General features: G+C 49.7%; 11 protein-coding genes across 11 annotated transcripts; 6 read left to right on the forward strand and 5 right to left on the reverse strand.

Annotated features, from left to right (window-relative positions):
- Positions 1-587: 587 nt before the first annotated feature.
- On the forward strand, positions 588-2635 carry BJY04DRAFT_196754 (TauD/TfdA dioxygenase family protein). Its single transcript, XM_073712393.1, has 8 exons — positions 588-1101; positions 1204-1480; positions 1536-1799; positions 1865-1894; positions 1966-2057; positions 2128-2206; positions 2263-2289; positions 2348-2635. The coding sequence occupies exons 1-8, from the start codon at positions 876-878 to the stop codon at positions 2454-2456; spliced, it is 1104 nt and encodes a 367-aa protein (XP_073567954.1). The 5' UTR covers positions 588-875; the 3' UTR covers positions 2457-2635.
- A 163-nt stretch (positions 2636-2798) lies between these two features.
- On the forward strand, positions 2799-4250 carry BJY04DRAFT_230017 (putative solid-state culture specific protein; the record flags this gene model as incomplete). Its single annotated transcript, XM_073719190.1, has 1 exon — positions 2799-4250. The coding sequence occupies exon 1, from the start codon at positions 2838-2840 to the stop codon at positions 4248-4250; it is 1413 nt and encodes a 470-aa protein (XP_073567955.1). The 5' UTR covers positions 2799-2837.
- Positions 4251-4354: 104 nt separating this feature from the next.
- BJY04DRAFT_221497 (putative FAD monooxygenase) lies at positions 4355-6603 on the reverse strand (the record flags this gene model as incomplete). Its single annotated transcript, XM_073717141.1, has 4 exons — positions 4355-5625; positions 5679-6162; positions 6271-6457; positions 6551-6603. The coding sequence occupies 4 exons, from the start codon at positions 6601-6603 to the stop codon at positions 4355-4357; spliced, it is 1995 nt and encodes a 664-aa protein (XP_073567956.1).
- A 515-nt stretch (positions 6604-7118) lies between these two features.
- On the forward strand, positions 7119-8474 carry BJY04DRAFT_230019 (O-methyltransferase; the record flags this gene model as incomplete). Its single annotated transcript, XM_073719191.1, has 3 exons — positions 7119-7184; positions 7258-7977; positions 8379-8474. 3 exons carry the CDS (start codon positions 7119-7121, stop codon positions 8472-8474), a joined length of 882 nt encoding a protein of 293 aa, XP_073567957.1.
- An 87-nt stretch (positions 8475-8561) lies between these two features.
- On the reverse strand, positions 8562-10113 carry BJY04DRAFT_221499 (uncharacterized protein; the record flags this gene model as incomplete). The annotated part of the gene is made up of 2 exons (XM_073717142.1): positions 8562-9686; positions 9766-10113. 2 exons carry the CDS (start codon positions 10111-10113, stop codon positions 8562-8564), a joined length of 1473 nt encoding a protein of 490 aa, XP_073567958.1.
- A 497-nt stretch (positions 10114-10610) lies between these two features.
- BJY04DRAFT_230020 (uncharacterized protein) lies at positions 10611-12142 on the forward strand (the record flags this gene model as incomplete). Its single annotated transcript, XM_073719192.1, has 2 exons — positions 10611-10964; positions 11150-12142. The coding sequence occupies 2 exons, from the start codon at positions 10611-10613 to the stop codon at positions 12140-12142; spliced, it is 1347 nt and encodes a 448-aa protein (XP_073567959.1).
- A 2558-nt stretch (positions 12143-14700) lies between these two features.
- Positions 14701-16743, reverse strand: BJY04DRAFT_221501 (uncharacterized protein; the record flags this gene model as incomplete). The annotated part of the gene is made up of 3 exons (XM_073717143.1): positions 14701-14975; positions 15603-16004; positions 16074-16743. The coding sequence occupies 3 exons, from the start codon at positions 16741-16743 to the stop codon at positions 14701-14703; spliced, it is 1347 nt and encodes a 448-aa protein (XP_073567960.1).
- Positions 16744-17755: 1012 nt separating this feature from the next.
- Positions 17756-18020, reverse strand: BJY04DRAFT_196755 (uncharacterized protein; the record flags this gene model as incomplete). Its single annotated transcript, XM_073712394.1, has 1 exon — positions 17756-18020. The coding sequence occupies one exon, from the start codon at positions 18018-18020 to the stop codon at positions 17829-17831; it is 192 nt and encodes a 63-aa protein (XP_073567961.1). The 3' UTR covers positions 17756-17828.
- A 1796-nt stretch (positions 18021-19816) lies between these two features.
- BJY04DRAFT_221503 (cytochrome P450) lies at positions 19817-21735 on the forward strand (the record flags this gene model as incomplete). The annotated part of the gene is made up of 8 exons (XM_073717144.1): positions 19817-19867; positions 19919-20063; positions 20119-20269; positions 20344-20537; positions 20594-20811; positions 20878-21267; positions 21328-21497; positions 21549-21735. 8 exons carry the CDS (start codon positions 19817-19819, stop codon positions 21733-21735), a joined length of 1506 nt encoding a protein of 501 aa, XP_073567962.1.
- A 701-nt stretch (positions 21736-22436) lies between these two features.
- BJY04DRAFT_221504 (Zn(II)2Cys6 transcription factor domain-containing protein) lies at positions 22437-24210 on the forward strand (the record flags this gene model as incomplete). Its single annotated transcript, XM_073717145.1, has 3 exons — positions 22437-22488; positions 22543-23696; positions 23758-24210. 3 exons carry the CDS (start codon positions 22437-22439, stop codon positions 24208-24210), a joined length of 1659 nt encoding a protein of 552 aa, XP_073567963.1.
- A 117-nt stretch (positions 24211-24327) lies between these two features.
- BJY04DRAFT_221505 (uncharacterized protein) lies at positions 24328-24696 on the reverse strand (the record flags this gene model as incomplete). The annotated part of the gene is made up of 1 exon (XM_073717146.1): positions 24328-24696. The coding sequence occupies one exon, from the start codon at positions 24694-24696 to the stop codon at positions 24328-24330; it is 369 nt and encodes a 122-aa protein (XP_073567964.1).
- Positions 24697-24720: the final 24 nt, after the last annotated feature.

Consider the following 24720-nt stretch of genomic DNA (forward strand, 5'->3'; position numbering starts at 1 on the left):
GCATGAATCGGGCTTAGTGTCAAACCAAATATCAGAATCCAACATGTTTGGTATCGTAATGATCATTCCAGAAGCTGTTTCAAAAGACCAACAACCTAGGATGATGCTCTGGCTGCATGGCGTACAATTTCTGCACGACATGTAGCTAGATCATCCGCTCAAAGATCAAGTCCTTCTAGCCGAGTGAAAGGCCCCAGCATGGCGATGCCCTGTTTCTCCAGATTGCACTTGCGCTTATCACCCATCGTTCCATTGTACACCAAAAGGTCTGTCAACGGCACTAGGAATTCTTTCGTGAGCTGATCTACGCTCGAGCTCACATAAGGGTTGAGGCTCTGGGAGCAGTTTTATCCGGTTCAGACTCTGGGTCAGGATGCCCGTGGGCACAAATCTGCATTTCTCGGATCGTTGGCACTTGTACTGCCCTTGGATAAGCCAAGCTACTCGCCAAATATCCAGGTTCAAGGCTCAGCAACAGGATTTTTTAACGAAAATAGATAACTTATACTAAAAATAACCACTACTAAGGCTTTAAATGGCTGCATTGGTACTTGTCACTCGGTAAGTGGCACACACCACTGCATATTCTACATTTACTTAAACGTTCTAGTCCCCTTCCAAGCCAATACTGTATAGGAGCTTGTTCTACGTAAATTACAATTACACCTAATAATATGCCTTTGGTCTAGAACCCAGTACTGTTACATCGATGATGGCCTCTATTCCGGGAAATGACGTCAACTCATCAAAACTGGCGGCACTTGAAATTTGCATTGTTGAACAAAACAAGGGATTCTGCTGCATGAGCGGGTTGAAAAAGAGGTAGCAAGGTTCGTTCTCTCTTCATCTTCCCGTCCGTTTCTCGCAGATTCGAGATGGCACCCCCTTCTGCAGATACATACCCGATCAGCACCGGCGACGGATCCCCTGCCCAATCGACATCCGCGAGCAGGCTGTCAGGGCCCCTCAAATATTCCGGGACCCTGGATGAGTACGAGTCGTTTGATCTAACCCCGGTCATTGGCCGGGAGTTCTCCTCGACGCTGCAGCTGAGCGAAATCCTGCACGACGATGCCAAGATCCGGGATTTGGGCACCATAGGTAGGTCCGGCCGGCTCCAGCCCTATTCTTCGTGGGAACTGAAAGATGTACCTGTAAAAGAAAAGAAACAAAAAAAAAACAAAAACTAACAAGGCCAACCAGTCTCCGAGCGTGGTGTGGTGTTCCTGCGCAACCAGGATTTGAACATCTCCGACCAAAAGAGCCTGGCGATCAAGATCGGGCAACTGACAGGCAGACCTCAGGCATCGTATCTTCATAAACACCCGCTTTCAAACGGCAAGCGCGGGCTTGCAGTAGGAAGTGACGGGAAAGTTGACGACGAGGTGACCATCATGTCATCCGAGCAGAATAAAAAGATGTACAAGGGTCGTTGCGGTCCTAGTACCAAGCGATTGGCGAGCGAGGGATGGCATTCGGAGTAAGTAGCCTTACAGATTTGGCACCGCGATCGTGTGATTAATAGAATGAGCCAGTATCACCTTTGAACCTGTGCCATCCGACTACGCGATCCTGAAAATCGTGACTCTTCCCGAGGACACTGGTGGAGACACTCTCTGGGCATCTGGATATGAAGCCTATGACCGACTTTCCCCAGCAATGCAGAAATTCGCCGAGGGGCTGACAGCCACCCATTACCAACCTGCCTTCAATGATGCCGTTAGAGACCAGAATACCGAACTTATTACTGAGAACCGCGGCAACCCGGAGAATAGAGGGGTGGAATTCAAAGTTTCCCAGTCAGTTTTTGACCAGCCCCCAGGTGCTGTTTCCTGATTTCTTCGCTAATCAATAGCTGAGACAGTCCCGTTGTGCGCACGAATCCGGTGACTGGGTAAGAGCTTGAAAAATATGAATGCCTTGAATTGAAATGCAACGGCTGTAAAATGTGCTGATCCTAAGCAGATGGAAGAGTCTGTTCGCTGCTGGGTTTCAGATCCGTGCGGGCTGGATTGACAAGGTGACGGATTATGAAAGCGACATGTTGAAGTCATACTGTATGTATGATCCTGGTACACGGCATTGAACCCGCGATGGACTTGCTAACTATCTACGGTTTGTCTCCAGTTCTGAAATTAATTTCCGAGAACCATGACCTCCAGGTCCGATTTCGCTGGAGCAAAAACGACATCGCCATATGGGACAAGTATGTACCAACTTCCTGCAAGCCCACTTTGAAGCCAAATTGCTAACTCCACGTAGCCGCTCGGTGTTCCATACTGCAGTGTAGTAAGAAATAATCCTGTGGGAACTTCCAGGGTAAATATCCTTGCTGACAACTAGCCAGCGACTACAGTGGGAGCCGAGTGGGACACCGGGTCGTCTCTCTGGGAGAAAGACCTATCTATGACCCAGATTCCATTTCCCGCAGGGAGGCACTGGGGCTGAAGGAGTAGAAACAGCATGGAGCCCCGAATATCCAGACTTGGAAATTGGTGTAGATCTTCGGCATAACAAATATGGGAATATGACACTCGAGCGAAGTCGCGAGCCAAATCAACACCCTCTTTGATTGGTATGTCGCTGCACGTCTAGTTAGAACTCTATGCAAGGTTACATACGATTGATTTCACCGAATTTCTATGATGCAATTAGTGGTCTGTGACAAACGCTGGTAATACAACGCTCGCCGGGGGCCCGAAAACGGAAGTCAAGGCAACCAACCCCCAGTTGCCGGAATGGGGATCGGTAGATACCTGAGATCAATCCCCACGCTTTATCTTCTCTCTAACCGCTAAACACACCAGAGCCCCTGTGCTAATATTAGTTGACTGAATATGAGTCCTCCATTCCCGGTCATCCTGGATTATACCCTCCACGATCTCTACAAATCCGATACGGAGGAGAGCTTGGACATTCTCTTGGTGTACTACCCTCTACAGTTCAAGCACAGCGATGGAAATAAAGCGGTCAAGTATACTTATGGGTACAACATGGAAGAAGAGGACGATGGCGCCACGTCGTCGTTGCTAACGATGGCCGCCAGCCTGGTACCACAAAGATACGCGTTCTCCGCTGGCCGGATGCCTTTGGTCATCCTGAACGTGCCTGCACACAGGGAATCGAGCAATGAAAGGGGAGAAAATATTCGAGCGCTGCCGGCTGACTCTGTTCCCGTCTATCGTCATCATCATCTTGATATTCACAGAACATTCGAGCAGCTACACCCCGACCAGCGGCCAAGAGTGTGTTTTGCAAACAGTCCGAACAGAATTGAGTTAGGCCTGGGCACGAGGATTGCCGTTTTACAACCCACAGACTGCATCTCGCATCTACCGCACCTTATCTGCCCAGACGCTCACTATGAGATCCTGTCAAAACGTGGGCTGGCGTTGTCGGGCTTACCCACCCCACAGTCTAGGGTGATTGACACCATCCTTGTCGACTACGAGGACCACCCTAGTCTACTTGCCAAAGAGATCGCCCGGGTAACTGGATACATCGAGCAATATCAGATCCCGTTCATGGTCAAACTGCCCCAGTCGATTTCAGGGATGGGCACATTTGCCGTGACCTGCGAAAGCGACCGAACGCGGGTAGTAAAATCCCTGCTCCCAACCCGATTAGAAGTCCTGCTCCGGGAGCTCAATCAAACAAACCGCCATCTCCATCCCTGCTCGATCGTTTTGCAAGACTTTGTGGACGGCCCCGTGGTGGCCCTGTCGATGTTCGTTACAAAGACTACCGGCCAGCCCATATTCATCGCCTGCTGCGAGCAATTATTCGATAACAACGCGCACTGGATCGGCGGAACCATCTCCTACGCTCAGCAGACAGGGCTTCAGAAGACGTTCTTCACGCTTATGGGTAAAGTGGCTGCCTTCCTGCACCGCAAGGGATATCATGGCCCTGCGGGCATCGATATCGTCACCGACAGACACAGCGGAGAACAGTTTGTGATCGATCTGAATGCTCGAGTTACTGGGACTTATCATCTAGGCCCACTAAGGGGCCATTTCTTCGCCCGAAGGGGCCTGTCTGTGGCTGCTGTGACTAGCGGCGATTTTTCTTGTACGCGAGACGAGTTCGAGAAAACCTTCTCCGAGGAGATTAATCAAGGCAGCTTAATGGTTAGCGGCTGGGTACACGAGGAGTCTCACACCAGAAGCCATGCTGCCATTACTGTTGGGGCTACAGATCGTGGTAGTCTGCAGGAATACCTTCGACGTATTAAGGCTGTTGGTAAATAGGATTAGTTAGATTACTATGTATTTGTGTATGCAATCGTGGTCTACTTGATGCTTATCCGGTTCCCACTTCAAATCCAAGTCCTCCTATATATCACTTCTATCTACTACTCTATCTGTAACTGTCCGTGAGACACAGCTTTATTCTGTACCGCCTCCGGCATGACCGACCGCAGGAACAGTTCTAAACCGTCCATGTCCTCTAAATCCGAAAGAAAAGCCAAATGCTGGTCGGGTCGCAGTAACGCCATACACCCCTTTTCTCCAATCCCAAAAGAAGAGTACAGTCTCCCCCCGCCAGCGTGGTGATAAGCTTCGGCATCCACCCAGGTCCTGCCATAGTCCACCCCGTCAACATTTGTCCAGGGACGAAAGACCATCGGCAGATTGTTCAGCTCGACGCTATGTCTGTCTGCACTGTGGATGAGATACACTCCGCAGGCCGGAAACCCGCGCCGCGCGATGGAGACCGGTTCAGTCATCTTCGTGAAGGCTGAATTGGGGGAATCAAGGAGGGCATCTGCGAGGGCTTGGACGCGGCGCTTCTGATTCGCCTCCGCAATGTCGGCTCCAAAAACAATCAGATTCCATTGTCCCGTGCTGCGGAGGATCTGATGCAAGTGGCACGCCTGAGCGTCACTTTGGTTAAGGATCAGGACGCTGGGAATGCGCGCGCCGACGCGGAGATTTTGCGCTACAGATGGTCTGCTGGTACAGGACGCCACGCTGTTGTTGGGCAAAGATGCATCCGAGGCTGATGATGTGACCAGAGTATTAGGTTCGTAGATCACAGCGAGACCCGACATTGAGGAATTCTCCTGCTCCAGTGCCCGCCTGTGATCCGCGTCGAAGCGGCCATTTTGGGCTTCCAATACACTTCCATTCAACCGCCTGCTGCACATCCCTCGGCATATTCGTTGGTCTAATGCAATCAGTTGCTCGGCGACGGGGAGCCGTTCTTGCTGATATGTCTCGAGAACCCTCGGGTGCAATACGCCCTTAACAACGGAGGCCAGCTTCCAGCCGAGATTATACGTGTCCTGCATGCTAACGTTCATCCCTTGCCCTGCCTTCGGGGAGTGCGTGTGGATGGCATCTCCACCCAGGAAGATCCGGTTGTGCGGACCGATTTTGCGGCAGATGCGTTGGCCGACGGTATATGTCGTTGACCAATCGACATAATTTGTTCTGATGCTATAGGGCTTCATGATGGCTGCAACCTGCTCCATGAGGATGTCGGCGTTGTGCTGTTCTGCGCGATATCTCTTTGCTGCGTCCGATGAAAGCTCCACGTAGATGCGCACAAGTTTTCTCTCCCGTGGAATCATCATGAGAGTTCCGTGCTTTGACTTGACAATAAATCGTTTCCTGATATCGGCTGCCTATGATCAATCATATTGGATAAGCAATGGAATATCAACATAAACTTACGGAAATCAGTAAAGGGAATGATATCCAGCACACCCCAACAGTCGCCGTGGGTTTCGCCCTCGAGTTTCAACCCGAGCTGCTTCCGGACCCAGCTGTGAGCTCCGTCGCAGCCCAGAATATACTTGGCTTCAATCACTGTCCCCATACTTGCATACCCAGAGTCACCTGACGGGGTTTCGCTAAGCTCGCTATCCGGAGTAGCCACACCATTAAATGAAGACTTCGGATTATTCAACGACGCATTCTCCAGATTGACGCGAAATGGAAACGCATCGTAGTCGTCGATCAGCGAGTCATCAATCTCCAACGAAGTGGGGATTGTTTCCATCCTAACTTCGACGTGCTGTCCCCGAGCCCTCACAAATTGCATGAGAGCTTCCTCTACCTGGCCCTGGCTAAGCGTGGACTCATGGAACCGCGACCACCCGGGTTTGGAATTTGCGCTGATGCTCTGCCTCTGCAGCCTCCCATCGGGTGCAGCGCCCTGGAACATAATAACATGAAAGTTCAGTCAGTGGGCTGGGTTTTCCTATCGAAGCGGCCACTTGGTGGAGGCCCCGGGTTCTTGGAAGGGGAGGGGGGGGGGTTGTACCCATAGCGCAATCTCCACGGTATGATTTGCCTGAGCCCAGATTTGATCCGCGAGGCCAAAGCTATCCAGGATTTCTAATGTTCGACTCTCCAGGCCGTCGGCTCGACCGCATCGCGTATGGGTGTGCTTTTGGTCGATGATCATCGTGTTCACCCCCATTTGGGCCATCCAGACTCCGGCCATCAACCTGTTTACTAAGAATTAGTATATGCTCTCAAACTAGTACGCAGTCTTCTACAGAGTAAAGGGGGAAGCAGGTAGAAGTAGAGTAGTAGCATACCCGGCCGGACCGGCCCCGACTATCAGGACATCTGTCCGGATTGTATCGCCCATGACGAGTGCGCTGAATGTAATGAGCGCTCAGAGGAATCCAGACCACCCAAAGACATACTTCTAGCGAGCAACTAGAATCCGATTCAGTGCATATTAGTACTAAGGTATAGTGCGGGAAATAGGTACTCGATGATCCACCTAATCTGGTCCACGTCATGACCAAGCACGTTACATTTCTCTGCATCAACTGAGATTGTCAAACTACTGCATTCAGAATCATCGTCGAGACATATTCCTCGATAGCGCATTGGGTGGAGGAACCAGAGTCGTCGGTAAATGGAATGGGTGTGCTCGTCCTACATTATTCGTCAAGGCCTGGGTTTGATGGTGTCATGACCCTGATGCAACATTTCCCGACGCATAGAAAGCGGTTGTTAAGCATTTATTAGAGGTCGAGTATCATTCTCTGGGAAAAATTTGTCCAAAAGTAAGTGTGATCAGTTTTCTGCAGAAAATCAAATCCTGTTCTTCAAACTTCCGTCCTTCCATCAAGCAACCTTGAGAGCAACATCGTGATGGGCGCCCTCGCCATAAACGCCTTCATGCCGCAGGGGTTCTACAGGCCCGAAGAGAAAGTGTTCGTAAGGAGCATAATCACCACCCTGCCCAAGCCCAACTCAAATAGACGTTCAAATTGGCTGATCTGAACTTCAGTGCAATGACGGCCGCGAAACCCAGCTGCTCCACTTCATCACCACGCACCCGCAACTGTCCACCATGCGCAACTCGCCCGAGGCTGTACTTGCCGCCATCGACGAGTTTGCGCGCACCAAGGATTTCCTCATGAACGTGGGCGCCCACAAGGGCAGCATAATCACGGACCTTATCGCCACGGAGTGCCCGAGCTCGATTCTCGAAATCGGCGGCTACATCGGCTACTCGGCCATCATGTTCGGCGCCGCCCTGAAGCGCAACACGGGTTCTGTTGCAGTCCCGCGCTACGTCAGTCTCGAGATGAACCCAGCCTTCGCAACTGTGTCGCGGGCGCTGATTGAGCTCGCGGGACTCAGTGATGTCGTTGAGGTCCTACAAGGCCCGTCTCGAGCGTCGATGAAACGTCTTGCAGATGGATCCAGCGCGGAGAAAAAATGGGATGTGTTGTTTCTGGATCACTCGAAGATCTCGTATCTGAATGATCTGAAACTGGCTGAGGAGTTGGGGATCGTTGGGCCTAGGTCGATTGTGATTGCGGACGATATGAAACGACCGGGCAATCCCGTGTATTCGGAATATGTCAGGGCTAATCCCGTGACGAAGAAAGCAGCGTATATGCCATTTGTGGGCTGTCTCTCAGACGGGAACATCTCGTTGGGGAATCCAGATTTGGTATACCAGACTGAGCTACTGGAAGGGTTGGAGCCGACAGGCCACATGGTGTGTTTTAATTCCCCGTTCATTGTGATCTTGGAAGGGAAGGTAAGCTAACGAAACGTAAGGATGCTGTTGAGATATCGCGGTGTGTGGGTTTGGTAGACAATAATTAAGCGCCTTTGTAAAGGGAATGTTCTAGCTTGGAATACGAATACAGAATCATAACGAGTTACAATTAATTGAGAGGGCACCAGCTGCCTCACTTAACTTCCTCTCTCAGTATATGAAAACTAACATCCCACGGCAGTAATGTTTCAATATCGGTTGCGTGTGTTTCCTCGTGCACATGATCATATTGACCGCGAAGCCCTGTATGCAGTGGATGGATTCGCTTGAACCCCCTGCATCCTCCGGCTTACATTACTTCGCATACAAGAATCATGGCACTAGTGATATGTCAAAAGCTAACTGAAGAGATTCTTAGCCTTATCAACTCGATTCAGATGTCTCCCGCTACACAGGGCTCTTCACGCGGCGACAGGCACAAAGCAAGCAGCTAGACGACGCCTGACCTACTGGATTGAAACATCGTCATTCTGCGTGTCAAATCTGACTCGAAGAAAGTATTGCAGCAAGGAACAACCTATCTAGTTCATTTTTGTTACCATACTAGCCATCTTCCAAGCACCGCCCGTAGTCATATTGATCGTTGGATCTTTTGACATCCCAACCCTCCACATCCCCAATGCCACAAACTCTCCATGAATGCTGTGATACGTGCCGACACGGCGAGTCGCCTGGACGCCCATTTCCTCATCTAAGAACATATCCGCTTCAAGCTGTTCCACAAACGGCTGGATAATGTACAGCGTCCGATTGGGGCCCAGCGCGGCACTCTTCTTCATGTCTGCGAGGATCGTCTCCCACTCGGCTGTACTCAGATCTTGACCTACGAGAATCCCTTCCCCGCGACCAGAGCGAATAGGTTTTAGGATGAAGTCCTTTTGAGAGACCTTGCCTTGGTGATACGAATCAATGAGCTGATCTAGCTCCCTCGATCCGGGGGTGATGGTGGGGACGACGCCTTTCCGGAGCAGGTCAGCCTGTCGGGGTGTCAAGATGTTGTGCTTGATAACTAGATCATCTAATTCCTGGAGCAGAATCCCAAGGATTCGCTTGTCGTGGATCAATAACATGGACCGGATATCATTGTTGCTCAGGAACGCCAGCTGCCGCTGCATCTCCGGAGAAAGTGCGGCGAACTCGTCAAGAAAAAGCCGGAGCGCTACTTGGTGAATATCCTCCATGGGGTCATTGTTATCAGGATCGGCTGACGAGCCTGGCTCTCTCACGCACTGTAGTTTATACCCAGTCGGCGAGGTTTTGTCAGCCACAAGATGTAAAACATCCGGCGTCAGCAAGCGCGGCTTCATATGCCCCAGGTCTCTCATCAGGGCCTCAATTAGCAGGTTGTGTTCTCTATTATGGACGAATTGAAGAGACCACTCGGGATGAAAAAGAGCTTCAAGACGGTCCATCATATGGTCTGGGTCGCCTTCCACATCAAGATAAGCGGGTTTGAATTCTGAATTATCCATGGCCCTATTCACCCGCGCGTTCAAGTCCAGGCCGTTGGATGGGAAACGAGCATTGATTTCGCAGACTTTGAACCCGCCTGCTTCGTTGGCTGGAAGTAGGAAGTCGGGTCGCCAGTTCCCTTGACGACCGTCATACGCGGGGAATAGTTTGTCTTGAGTGATTTTGTCTATCCACTGCATATTTCAGGAGTTTGTCAGGATTAGGTACTAAACCCAACAGAGGAGAAAAGGAAAGCAACACAAAAGATCGTACCCTGAGAATATCCTCCTCATGTGGTTCAAGAGGCATCCGCGATGGTAAATCCGCCTCCTCATCTATTACCCATCTCTGCACGATATTCGTCAAAGCAGCAGAGAGTGCGACATGGAACTCCTTCAAATTGGCCATGAAAGTGTTGGGGACTAGAACTGGGTGCGGACACATATATCTCAAAAAGTAGGGTAGTAAATGTTCCCCTCCGAGATACCGAAGGAAGGCCGACGAAAAGGCATTGCTGCTGCGCACCCTATCTTCATGAGATGCACTATTTGCGAGCGAGGGAATGCCGGCTTTTCTCGACGCATCAAGACAGATCTGGGGCATGAAACTGTTATCACTCATTATGGATGTGAGTTTTATCACCGGGCAGAAGGCAGACGGAAATGGTAAAAAGAGAAACGTCCATATTGGGCGTCCTGTTAAATGTTATTTGAAGGACTGCCCTCCCTCGTTGATAATGTCTCAGACTGAATATGGTCACTGTCTAGGAGAAAAGGATCAATGACACCTCGACTTGACGCTTAGGTGTGACATAATATACAGATTAAAGCCGATGAAGCTATAACGGGTTGTACGTTGGTCACCCTTGCCCTTTGAGTGGAACTTTAGGGCTTGAGAATCAGATGCTACGGTGCTATCGGAGCTCAATGATGAATCATTGACAGCGAGACCGGGGGTTGTTTCCGTAAACCCTCGACCCCTTACTTGCCGTTATGTTATGTACGAAGACAAGCAGTTTCTTTGAGCCAAATATATCAAAACTACGCTTCTGATGTTTCTTTCTCCTGCATACTATATTACTATCCACCGAGCCGCGACAGGCCCTCTCATTCCACAAGATGGGAAGCCTCGATAACACGCCGCCCAACCACCAACAAATTTGCTGGTCGGTCACAGATGCGATTGGCCACCCAGTGCCGACGATTGACGCCCCAAAAGGCGATCGAAGCAGCGAAGCAGAAGCTTACCGAAGACTCATCCCGTTACTACATCCACCTGGGTACAACTCAAAGGAAGAGACGCTTTCCCCACATCCAGTCTTGACCAATAAAAGCTTTCTCACGCGTATGAAACATACTCACGACGCACTCGTCAAAGCTGTTGTCAATCTAATAGATCGATGGTGGACCGACACTGATGCAAACTTCCCGGCTAGATTGCCTCTGGAAAAGAACGTGGAGGAAGTGCTCCAGGTAGGTGACATAGTGCCAATGGACCTGAAGTAGGGAATTTGAGCCATATTAACCAACACCTCTGGTAGTGGATCGACGAGCAAAGCCGGAGTCGAATGTTTCCGGAATTCAAGGACAGGCTGGGGAACTGGAGACCTGATTTCCTAGTCACCGAGAAAAGCAGTGCCCTTGGCCCTGGCTTTCAGATCTGCGAGATCAACAGCCGCACCCCTGATAATGTGATCGTTTGCAGCGCACAGAAACATCGCCAAATGCGCCAATTGATGGGACCTAGCTCGGCTCTGCAGCCCGCAGGCGACTATGACGATTGGATAGACAGCTTGGTTGGTTTGTTTCATGCAGACCTACCGATTCATATTCTTCGAGGACGAGACGAACTCCAGCGACAGGAATTGGTGCGCTTGGTGGAACTGAGGACGGGGATGCGCCCGCGGTTTGTGAACCTGACCGATCTGGAGTTGAAGCATGATGAGTCCTCTGCTACAGGGTATTCGCTCTATTACCGAGACAAGGTCGCATGTGAAAAGATACATCAGGCGGCCGTTACCCTGTTTCCAGACGAGTTCACTTTGCTTTCGCAAGAGATGCTCCGGCAGCTGGCGACTGTGGCAGTGAACGATCTCCGAGTTTCCTTGCTTGTGAACGACGAGCGATTCCTAGGTGTTATATTGCAGGAAATCAATTCACTCGTGGCCGAGCATAATATCATTACTCCAGGCCAGGGCCATGCTCTCCAGCAGGGCATAGTACCTACGCTGCTACCAGGATCCCCCGAACTGAAGCATTGGGTCGAAAGACACATCCAAGGTAAAGTACGCAAGGACGATTATATCTTGAAAGCCGCCCGTCAGAGCCGTGGAAGAGGCCACCTACTGGGCGCGGATCTTTCCTCAGAAGAATGGACGCGCATCATGCTAGACATGCAAGATCCAAGCATCCGTCCAGGAGTCACATCGTATGTCCTCCAACCGTTTGCACGACAAGTCAAATTCGATATAATCGGTGATGAAGACAATGAGGTCCACGGTAGCCTTCTTGTCGGGTGTTATTACACCATAAATGGTCGTTTCCTTGGCCTTGGGCCATGGCGCTCAAGTACAGATAGAATCTGCAATGTCTACGGCAGATTAGGATGTATGGGTCTACATTCGGTTACTCGTGCCCATGTTGATGAGTAGAGAGGAGTTGGTGTTAGAAATGTATACGCAACTTAGCTGATAGAAATATCTTGCATCAGCAAGTTCATCCATCAAATGAAGTGTGTGTCTGTGTCAGAGGGAGGGAGAAATGGGACTGGAATAGAGCCCCATTAGAATAAATATTCCCTTAGACGCACATATTCTGCTCTGTTTTAACAGATTCGACACCAACTGGTTCATTATAGCACACCAAAGAATGGCCGGCCAACACTTTATGTCGTCCAGTATGCGACTATATCTCCAACTCACCCTCCAAGCGCCCTCAAGGTCGCACTGCGGATTTCCCCCGTTAGGCCGTTATGCGACGGTTATTTCAACATTGGGGGCTCGGGCCACGGGATTGACGACACTGGTACAGGAATGACTACCCTCCACAAGAATAGCTACAATCACTACCTGTCTTGAGACTATCACTGGGTCTCTAGGGACAAACAAGGCCTCCTACCTTGCTACTGAGACTGCCCCATCGCTGTAATCCATCCAGACGGCTGAACCCACCGCCAGAGCCGGTTCAAGCTCCGTTCTTTTCCAATGCCGCTCCTAACTTTGGATCCTACGGTGCATTAAGCAATCGACACAACTCCTGACTCATCTGATACCGGCCGCAGCCTCGGTTTCTAATGGGCCATATAATCAGCCTACCTCTGTTACAGGCTACCGTCAGCCCCCAGTGAGCAGGCCGTCATGGTACCATAAATATAGTAGACTACAAGCCAGTCAATGGAGGTGCTGCGGATTAACTCATAAATCTTTTTTTATAATAAGGTAGACTAGATAGCCGTATGGCCTAATCAAGTAGAAACTTGCTATAATAAGATTATCTATCAAAAGTTTTTTTTTCTTTTTTGATAATAGTTTTTTTTACCAAAAATCTTTACTAATTATATAAGATTTTTATTAATACTTTATCTAGTTGTTACGGAAGAACCAACCTCTGGCTTCTCCCTAACCCTGGTAACCTCTCGTAAGCTCGCAACGCTTGACTTACTTAATCCTTTCCTAAATAGCTTCACATCTAACTAGTATAAAGACTAGTCATGGTCGGGTTGAGCTTAGTCGAAGTAGGCAAGGCCAAGTATCCTACGTATAGAATACCTGTAGAGTAGTTCGTACGAGTGTGTTGCTGTTCCAAGGGTAACTCTGAGATAACAATTTGTATTGATCACGGAGAACAAGTAAGACTAGGTATAGTGGTAATAAGCGTCCTTAAATATCCTCCGTGGTATACTATTTGGTATGTTAGTAGTAGATGGTTTAGTATATTATCTATTCTTGGCCCTACCACCTATATACTATCTTATATACTAAATATCTTGGCAGTGCGACAAAGGTTCCTTCTTCTGATTAGTTCTTGTTAGCGTGGTCGGGGCTCTTCCCGTTAGCAGTGGACTCGATAGGCTGTCAGGCTCCCGCGGCTGGCCATGTCTTAACACTAGTCTAGATAATAATATTCTTTAACCTTAGAAATTAAGGACTATGAAAACGGAAAATGATTATAAAAACATATTGTAATCTTATCAATATTAACTTAGTTATAAGCGAATAAAAGTAATATTAGTTTTGAAATCTTCATAAAATAAGATTCTAAATTAACTTCCATTATTTATATCATCTTTAAAAATAGTTTTATTTCCTTATTGACTCTTTGAATCCTTAGTATGCTAATTCACCTAAGCACGCGAGAATCGCTATTCTCACATAAGGATACTAGGGCTAATTAAAGAAAGGATTACAGATATAAGTTACTAAAAAAATAAATAATGAAGAAAACATTAATAAATTAAAATGAATTTATATATATGTGTGTAAATCTTATGCCTAATTTAACTTTAGATATTTCTTATTCAAGTAATTCTTGGATCATCTTTTTATTACTTATAAGGGTATAGTAGGTGGTAGCTATTAAGGATATATAAGTACAGTACTGAAGTAGCTTAGCACTCCATGCAATTAATACTAATTAATAAGTTACTTGCTCCAGAGATATACTAACAATGTCGTGCAACACGTGAGTCAGGATCAAAATTGAAGATGGGGTGCACGAGACATCCATTCGCGGCACTGGTATGTAAATCATGGATGTCGTCGACAAGGTCTTGGATATAGCGGATTCGGCACACATTCACTTTTTCTGTTTGAATTCCATAATCAGTATGTGGGTAGCAAAAGCAAGTCTGATAGAGAAAATAAAATACCGAGAATAGGGGATGGAATCGGAAGACCCTGAGCTTCAATCGGATGTGAGCTTCGATTGATCAACCATCGTGTCATGCGACGAAAAATAGTTCTTTTGTAGAAGACCCAAGAAATCAGAAGCCAGTCACGAGCGTCTGTCGTACCCTTCACGTTGCTCACGTTGAAAGAATCCGTCCAAATATCGGCGAAGAAGAAGATGGCCCGGTGGCACTGATAGTAGTCGACAACAATTGCCATTTCCCGCAACATCGTCTGGGACAAGACACGGGGAACCTTCTCGGTCTGGGAGTGGATGATCATAACGAGTAACAGAAAAGGAATCCCATTGGGGTGTCGAATCTCTAGATTAACGCCGCCACGAGACTGAAGTCAGTCCCCTCTTGCAACCCATTCATGAACATGCGTTCGAAAAATGGGCTCGCTAGCATGAGGTGCTTGGAAGAGGCACGAAGTAGAAGGAGGCCACGGGGGGTACTCTGTGAAAGGGACGCCGACGCCGCGGAGACCACCGTTTTGGCATTGGGCCCAGAGAGGACATCTGAATCCAAGTCCTCGAGTTTGGGTGGTAGATCGTGCGGAACGTTGTGTACCAAGAGCGCGACGTCTCCGACTGAGTCTAGTTGGTAAGTTGGGCAATGTGCTGCCCCCACCTCATCATTCATCGTGACAGGTGGCAAAAAGCTTGATGTCCGTGTGGATGTTGATAGGTTTTGTTGAGAGAAGATGAAGCTGAAGTGAGTTGAGCTCTTGGGTTGCTCCCTCGTACCTCCACCGCACGTGACTATATTGTCTCAACTCTCAAAGGAGTGTTATGTAGTCCCAGATCTCAGAGCGTATTTATAAATGGGAGCCCTTGCTCGAATAGTTACTGAGAGTCTTGAGACACCAGGAACTGGTACCCTTGTTGCCGAATTGTTGCGAGCGCTACGTAGATGAAGAGTCATGTAGGTCGCGATTTCGTTCAAAAAAGGATTGATCAGTGAGGTTGATTAGGATGTTAAGTGACGGTAATCTGGCCTCTGAGTCTAGAGAAAGAAATCTTCATTCATATCCAGTTATCTCATTAGTTTTAAGTAAATTTCAGACAGTCCTCAAGTCAACAACCTCAGCCAACACCAACAAAAGATCCCTGAAATCCCAACAGTCCAATTGAACAATGTTCTAATCTTCCAACATCCTACCCACCTAAACACCTTTCCAACTCACAAACTCCTTGACCTTCGATGAATCCATTTCTACAAACCATACTCCCCAAGCCCCAACCCCTTCGGCATCGCATGATCATCCAGCACACGCACCATCCTCGCCTGCAACGTGCACCCGTCATGCAAATCCAGCGATCCATCCTCCGCAATCGGAAACGACTTCATCCTATTACACTCCTTCAAAAGACCCGAAATCGAGAATCCAGTATAAGTTGAATCGAAGGCTGAACGAAGGAAACCAAGCCGTCCAGCTTCACGCTCATACGCAGTCTGCACGGCCACGCTGCAGAACTCCATGATGGCGCGCCTCGAGCTGCGGAGGTAGAGACGCTCGCGGAAGGTGCGCTCGCGGATGCAGCCGCGGTTGATTGTTTCGTGGAGGTAGCCGAGTGCGGTGAAGAGGGATTCAAGGTGCGTCTCTCGGGCTTTGTTGAGGTCGTCTGTATTCACGAAGAGAGTCAGTACGAGAAGTCATTAATGGTAGAAAGAACAGAGATGAGAGAGTGTACCAATGATCTTGGGTCGGATCGGCAAATCGCCAGGAGTGATCTCGACGGCACTGTCCTCAATAAGGGCCTTTGTTGCAGCGTAGAACACCTTCCTGCGGCGAAACGTGATAGCTATGAACACCCAGCCGACCATATCGCGAGCGGACTTCTCACGGACGGTGTGCGTAAGCGAATCCATCCACAACTCAGCGGCCATGGAGACTGCGTCGCGGCAGCCGTAGTAGTCCACCAGCAGCGCCATATCAAGCAACGTCTTGTAGGATACGTGGCGAGGCACAACATGGTTACGGCCATGCACGATGAGCAAAAAGTAGACGAACGCAATGTTGGCATCTTCGACCTCGATCTCCAGGTGCCCCGTGGCCCGAAGCTGCGTTGCCTCCGCCATGTCCGCACGAATCATTCCTCGGAAGTAGGAGCTTGCCATGGAGAGGTGCTTTGAGGAGGCTCGGATGCGCAGAGGCTCATCGACTCCGCCGGTTCGCGCGAGTCGGTTTGTCATTTCATGCTGTAGCATCTCCGCTGTGGCTTTGAGCATACTGGGGCTGATCTCGCCTAGGCTGAGCACATTTGCCAGGTTGGGGGATATTCCGGGGAGCACAAGGGTGATGTCTCCGGCTGCGTCGAGGGTGAAGGTGAATTTTTCATCGATGGAGGGCACGGTGGCCATTGTAACTTGCTAAATGAAGGGACAATAATGACCTAGAAAGGTTAAGAGTTCGGCAGTAAGATGATGACTGTAAGAATAGCTTTGTTGAGTTAATGAAGGATATGGATGTTCTGATGAATAACGGGTACGAACCACACTAGAGGTTAGCAAGAAGAGAAGAGATAGAAGCCTCTGTCCGACTGAAAGCACTGTTTATATACGGTGGGCAACTTGCACTCTGAAGTCAAGTGAACCTGCAGTGTCAACACATTCACTGCTTCAACCCTCGTCTGTCCGAATCAAGTTAGACTCCACTGGGAGACTTCGATGACGTCCGTTGGAAGGGGTTTGGCAATAAAAGCACACTGCAGGCCTGTCGTGGTGGCCTGGACGTGGACAGCAGGTCACCATCATCCGGTGCGACTGGTTACTAGGTCTCGTGCGCACTGCCGAGGGCGGGGAGTACATTCTTTGCCGAATCTCTTACATGTGTGGAGGAGGCTTATTGGCAATAGTTATGAGTTTATAGTTCAGTATTGTAAACAGTTAATTGCTCTGTTCCTGAGTTTCATTTAAACCAACTACCGTAGCGATGCTCAATTCAAGTATCACTAACAACGAACAGTAATTATCAAGCCGTTGAGATATTTCTTCTAGAAGCAAGTCTTGCCAACAACACCGGAAAACTCCTCAGCATCTAGATCCAGCCCCTCAGGCATAACAACGCTACTCAAAACAGGACGAAGGCGAAACTGCAGAGCACAGCGATCATGGGCCCCATCTGCGCTAAGCTCCCGCAGCGGCTCCGACACCATGTTCTCACATCGTGACAGGATGCGCTGTATGAAGAGACCTCCGAAGGGTGTAGAAGGCCTCGGCCGAATGATCCCCAAGACTTTGAGTTCCTCCGCGTAGGTCATGGTGACTCTGAAACTGCATTCGTGGGAATTCATCTGGCGAGTCCACCAGGAGCAGAAGCCGCGAAGATTGTCATCTGCGATGCACCGTAGACCGATTGAATGGAGTGTGAGGAGACGTTTGATTAGGGCTTTGAGATGGGTGTCTCTGGCCTCGTTGACCTTGTCTGTGTTATGTGCAACAGTTGGTTAGCTGCTTAACCATAGCCTTTCGCGGACTCGAGCCGTCAGATGTTTACCTAGAATAGTATGCGGCATAGGAAGTCCATCGGCGGTGATGAAACTGGCACTGTTGTTTATCAGAGCTCGTGTTGCGTTTGCGAAAAGGTCTTTGTGTCCAAAAACCATTCCGATATAAGCCACCTTGAGCATATCCGCCATTTCAACGGCTTGCAGCATGAAGGAAAGCCTGGTAAGCCAAATCTCGGCGAAAAGTGAGACGACACTATAACAATCATGATACTGCACAAGCATCGCGAAGCTGACAAGAGTGTGGAAAGGTATAAATCGCGGGATCAGGTCGTTGCGGCCGTGCAGCATAAAGAGGAGGTAAAGGAAAGCAATACTGCTATCATTGAACTCGAGCTCCAGGTGTCCATGTTCCTTCAGCTCTTCCGACTCCATAGTCTCCACATACAACAGTCTTCCAACGTATGCGCTCCCAAAGGACAGATGCTTCGCGGAAGCGATTACCCTGAGCGGCACATTCTGCTCGGCAGACGAGTCACCATCTAGGGAGTTCTCCTGCTCCAACTCAAGTGATTCCGCTATCTCACCAAGAGTGGTATGATCAATTTCGTCGGAGTTGAGGACTCCGGCAAGCTTCTCGGATAGGCCGTATAGAATCAGAGTGATATCGCCGGCGCTATCGAGGCAGTAGGTCGAGGTGTCGGGACAGGAGCGCTCAGTCGACGGCGGTCTCGCTTGAATCTGTGCAAACCCTCATCATCTGTCAGTAAGGCTTGAGCACATAGCGAGCAGTGGAAGCTGGACTTACCGAGAATGCTAATAATGCCGAATTGAAGCGAGCGCAGTAGACGCCAAAAGACGGTTCTGAGCCTTTGGAGCACCTCTGCAGTGAATGAAGCCATTGTTATCAGCGTATATGATAGAGGTACAGGTAGAAGAAGGAAGGACCGTTATCCTTTGGCTAAATTATCCATGACTGTCCGTGGAGAAGGATATGAGGCCACTTAGCTGCATCGCAGGTTTACCACGCACACTGCTAATTGTGAGCACCAACCAATCACAGCACACGGTACACTAACCTGAGCCGCTCAATAAACCAAACCTCAGGCAGGTATCTGAGAAACCACCGCACGAGGGTCAACATTTGAAGCGCGCTAGATCATCCTTGGAGACCGGTACCAGGCCCGACCTGCCATCATATACAGCGCTTCTCCGCATAATGTCTCGGTCGGGCGAAATCGATATAATCTTCCTTGGGCATAACCAAACTGCAAGCCTCTACAAACTGGACGTAGGTATTGACTATGGGTCTTTACTCAGGAAGCGGCGCACGACTGTGCCTGCCTGATCTTGGCTCTTAAGGACATTGGAAAACTGACAAACGCAGGGACCAACGACCTCTTTTACCCCACCGAATAACCAGAATCTTGGGCACGATACTGATAGGCCAAAGATGCCTTGAGTTGCCCTATTTCTATCCTCCACAACTAGTGAGCCCTGACAGTTGCCAATAGCTGAGTACTTGGTGAAGATAGAATATAGGAATGACTTGATGGAACGCTGTTCATCAATGCTTCTGCTATACTGGATTAGAAAATAGAGTAAGTGCAAGGGAGCTTCAATAGATACAAGCATAATAGGATAGGTACCTTGGCCGTGAGTCTGCTAGCGCTACCTGTTTAAGTACACTATCCCGTAACCCTAGATATAATAGCACTCCCGCACGGCTGGAGGCGGAAAAAAGAGACACAAGCCACCAGTACCTGCGTAATCAACCCAACAGCGGCGCACGGTGGAAGAAATAATGACCTTTTTTTTTCTTCCCCGGTGACGCGAGATCCATCACAGATTGTGCTATTGGAGTACACGGCACGTGGATTGTGGGTCGAGAAACATTTAAAAGAGATCCAGAAGGCTTTAAGCCTTGCTTATTTCAAAACTAACCTTTGTCGCAAATCTGCATGCTCTCTGTCGGAGGAGACATTACCATGGGGTTCCTGATCTGGGGGTTAATAGTCCTCGTTCTGCTGCTATTTAGGGTCTGTTGAGAATCACCACATCTGGACTCCAACTAACCAGCCTCGAATAAGGCTCTCTACATTTACTTCTGTTCTCCATTATCGCATATCCCAAGCGCGAGTATCCTAGCCCCAATTTCTCGCCTGCTATGGGAGTTTCCCACCGAGTATCGCGGACAGATCACCCTCGCTCTACCCAAGCTCCATCAGAAGCACGGTAATCTAAACCAGAAGTTGAGGGCCAACATCATCTTAACATTGTTTGCTTGTAGGCCCGCTCGTCCGCATCGGCCCGAACCAGGTCTCCTTTTACGACATCGACATCTACAAGCGGGTGCACAGCCCAGGTAGCAATTTCGTCAAGGACCCGAGGGTGTACAGCCAGTTTGTGCAGGATGGGCATCCGGCGTTATTCTCAATTACGTGCGTTAGCTTTTCTTTTCTGTCATGTCTCTCGCTGGCGTTGTGCGTAGATTACTGATGCTATGCTGGAGTAGTGATCCGAAAGAGCACGCTCTGCGCCGGAGACACATGGGACTTCTCTTCAATAGGAGTAGGGTCCCTATTCTAATCCAGATGATGGTCGAGGAAATCTTGCATTTCAACTCACTACTCAACTCGCTCAGGAGCCGGGGGAGTGGACTGATTGATCTGGTTCCTACTTGTCGAGCGCTTGAAGCGGATATTGTTTGTGCGTTACCTGTCTCCCCGGTGGGCGTTATCTGACGGTTATGATTATTCTTCCAGCGAGGTTCGCCTTTGGCAGTGCTATCGGTGCGATCGACTCGCTGCTCGACGGCGAGGAGCTGCAGATTATCAAGGAGAATGATCTGCAGTCCTCCAAGATGCCGCTGTACACGAATTTCCCTTCGCTTATCAATATCTACGGGTTTCTGTCGGCAGCTCTGTCCAAAATCGCTGGAAAACAACTATCCTCGGTGGAAAGCCAGAGGATGTTTGAAAAGGTAAACACCTATCCAGCATCTCGCTACCGGCACCAATAGTGCTAAAGAACTAATAAGTACGTCCAGTGGGCAAACGACCAACTCACCTTAACCCTCGACACCGAAAAGACCACCCCCGGCACATCCTTTCTTAAAGTCATGGCCCGCGAGCGTATTCCGGAGCAATGTGCCCTCTCCGAGGCAAAGGAAATGCTCGGCCCCGGCACAGACACAACATCTTCCACACTCGCACATATCCTTTACGCGCTTTCGCTTAATCGGTCGCTACAGAATAGTCTTGTCGCGGATCTAGCTGCCGCACAGTGGCCAACGGATATGTCTGCGCTCGAAGCAATTCCGTCTCTAATCGCGGTTGTCAAAGAGGGAGTACGCTGGACTGGATCTGCAGCTGCAATGCTACCGAGGATTGTTCCTCCCGGCGGGGCGATGCTAGGTGGGATTCAGGTACCCGGTGGTGTATGCATTCCAAACCGATTGAAACGCGCAGATACTCTGCTAACACGGATTGACTACCAGACTATGATCTCCAGCTCCCCGATCTGGTATCTCCGCGATGAAACCGCGTTCCCGGATCCTCACCTCTTCCGACCAAGTCGATGGCATGATATTGATCCCCAGAGAGCAGCGCTGCGAAATGAGTACTACTTTCCTTTTTCCAAGGGTGCTAGTTCTTGTGTTGGTATCCAGTATGGTTTCCTTCCATCCTTGTGTGGAGATCCACCAGCTAACGGCGAAAGCTTTGCATACCTGGAGCTCTATCTGTCTGTCTCGCAGATTTTGAAACGGTATCGTGTTCAGCCTGGTGATGTTCATATGGCAAATGTTGATTGCGAGGCGGCTTTGCCCCCGCGGAGGGAGTGGGTTAGTGCGGTGCCGACGGTTGCTTTGCAGGTGTATCTGGCGGAGCGGGATTCGGTGTTGTAGGAGAAATTTATTGACAGATGGGTGGTTATACTGGCTGGTAATATATCGTTCATGGATAGACTGGGATGGAAGGAGGATAGTTGGATATAGAGTTTCCAATTTCCTTGCTGTACCTCTGCCATGATATATATAATGCAACAAATGGTCCTTGAAAAAGATCTCCCATCCTTGCTATCAGGTTTAGCGGCATAACCATCCATATATAGGGGCACAAGGCCATGAAGAAGGGATCATGATATAACACATCTCGCAGTGTTTAATCTATTAGGTCTAAACCAGCTTCTCTGCAATGTCCTTGGTCGCGCTAAGACGTCCAATCAATGAACCGAGGTTTCTCCGATTTGAGCCCCAGAAAGTAGGTATATTATAAGCCATACAGGCAGTGCAGGGGTATAGAGACTGTGAAAATTGAACGAAGGCTCTCAGAGGTACACTTTTACTCTCGCTGTCTAGCCACTACAGCTAAATTATGTCTGTGAGGCTCGGTTAACTACAGCAGAGATCCCGCGCTTACGCTCCCAAGCCAATCTAAGGATCTGACTAATTGCTCTCTGACTGTCTTCAGCTTCCCCCTCTTGGTTTCCTTCAATCTTCGTGCACCCGCAGACAGCAGACCTTGGGAAATGGATTCAACCAAGCCCGAGACGACACTACAAAGCACCAACGTGAGCGAGCAGTATCCCTCCCCACCAGGGGACAAGATGCCCAACGGCGAGTTCCAATGTGGGATCTGCAACAAGACTTACAGCCGGCGTATGGTTGCGGCCCTTATTACAGCAGCATGACGCTCTAGGCTAACAATGATAGGTGATTTACGCGATCGACATCGTCGACGGTGCATCAAAACCATCGACCAACAGCGCCGGTCAAAGCGCAAGTCGTGCGACGCCTGTGTTCAGAAAAAGCTACGCTGCTCCATGAGTCGACCATCCTGCAGCCGCTGCCTTCAGACTGGTCTCCAGTGCCACTATCCACTCCCTGCATTTCCTACTGCAAAAATACATGATACCGCATCTCTTGCCCTGACAACCCCCTCTGATCCATTTGCCACCATCGACCCGTCATTCCTACAAGATCGAGCCCAAGACCTACAACTACCAGATATATCAAATTCAAACACATCTGCAGACCAGGATACACCACAGGATGGCGGTATCAATCCCAGGACAGCTTTTGTGGACACCACCTTTCCAAATCTCGACCTGATGGCTCCGATCTCTTGGAATGAGGAGTTTTCCATTTCTTCACTATTGGTAGGACAAGACGAGACGTTTGATCTACCATCATCGCTTCCCCGGGCCCTAAGCCTCGACCAGTCGACACAGCCAGCCTTCGATAACAACAGCAAAATCCGGTCCAGCGTGACAACGTCAACTAGATCGCCCACTATAGAAAACACCGGAAAGGCGACCCGACGAGGCGACAACGGCTCACCACACGTCGATCCCAACCTCGATAGCTCTGCGCAGCTAACTTTTGCTCACGACTTCCATCCTAGATTCAACTCGCTCAAGCCTGACGATATCGAAGATCTCTACCAGGAGATGCTACGCGTCTTCCGAGAATACCCCAGTCTAATCCTCCAACGAGACCACTGGTCTCCCTTCGTCCACCACCAGCTATATCGATGCTCTACTGGTGGCATGGCCAAACCAATAGGCGTCGCTCTCGCCTGTCTATCTGCCCATGCAGGCTCCTCCGGTTCCAACTACGGATTTGTGGATAACCTCATCAACCAAGAGCGCGAGCAGCTGGTGCGAAATTTTACCAGCTTCTTGGATACACCAGAGAATTGTCTCGCGGCCGTGCATGCTGTCTGCGTCTATCAAATCCTGGGCCTCTTCGGCGACAGCTTCCTCCCAGCCGCGATCAAACCGACGACAGGCATGGAAGATGTGCTTGAGCAGAGGCGAAGGGACTGCGAAAGACAAGCCGAGCTACATAGCTCGTTTATCCTAAAGGTGTATCCACAATCTCCTTTACCGTTCATTTCCTCTAGTCACGCCCTAACATCAAACACAGATGGCCCGCCGCCTTTACAAACACTACCGCCCCTCGCTACTAACCCCCCACGACGCCGAACTGAACTGGGAACGGTGGAAGTTCGCCGAGTCAATCCGCCGCAACATCTTCCTTGCAAGCATGATCAACATCCTCGGTGCGCGGGCCGGGGAGCTGAACAGTACCTACTTCGAGCCGCTTGACGATGAGGCCATTTTGACTCTCCCTCTTCCAGCGCCAGAGTGTATGTGGCGCGCTTGTAGTCTGCGCGAGTGGCTCGACGCTAGGGAGCATGCATTGGGCATGTCGCCGATGCGAGCGGAGATAGGGGAGCAGAGTACACGGAAGTTGAACCTCACGTTGAAGGAGCTGTTCGAGGAGGAGGAGAATGGGGGGGTAGATGTAAATGGGTTGACGCCGCTTACGAGGGTTATCATGGCGAGTATGAAGATTGCACCGGTGGCTGGGTATTAGATACTATAGAGTCATGACTACCACGCAGAGGCTTATACAGACTCCTAATCCAACCTTGATCCAGGATTTACCAGGTATCAGAGACCTAAACCTTTATTAGACTGTAAATCTCAGTATCTAGTCTTGATTCTCATCCTCATCCTCATCCCCTCCAACCGACACACTCTCCAACCACGGATCAGCGAGCAGTTCCATTGTACTCTTCTTCTCCTCCGGATCAATCACCATCAACCTCCGCAGAAACCTCACAAACCTCCCCGCATCCTCCTCACCCAACCCCCTCATAAACCGCTGACTCTCCAACCCCGGCCCATCAAAGCCCTCCAACCCCTTAACCCTGCCCTCCGCGTCAAAGAACTTCTCCACAAGACGCTTGCTCCCCCTCTGCAACAACGCCCTCGGAAACGGCCCAAAGAAATGCACCATCTCCGCCAAATGCCGTCTGACAGAATACCCCCCCGTAGCCGGATCCCTCCCACAAAACATCCTCACCCCCCTCGACACCCCCTC

Source organism: Aspergillus karnatakaensis, assembly GCF_047715665.1.
Source record: "Aspergillus karnatakaensis strain CBS 102800 unplaced genomic scaffold BJY04scaffold_49, whole genome shotgun sequence".
Classification (NCBI taxonomy): Eukaryota; Fungi; Ascomycota; class Eurotiomycetes; order Eurotiales; family Aspergillaceae; genus Aspergillus; species Aspergillus karnatakaensis.

Bases quoted from the DNA above. Each gene is read 5' to 3' on its own strand.
- BJY04DRAFT_196754 (XM_073712393.1), top strand. From the start codon at position 876: ATGGCACCCCCTTCTGCAGATACATACCCGATCAGCACCGGCGACGGA. The intron at 1,895-1,965 runs GTAAGAGCTTGA...GATCCTAAGCAG, and splicing joins CGCACGAATCCGGTGACTGG to ATGGAAGAGTCTGTTCGCTG. The intron at 2,058-2,127 runs GTATGTATGATC...GTTTGTCTCCAG, and splicing joins CGACATGTTGAAGTCATACT to TTCTGAAATTAATTTCCGAG.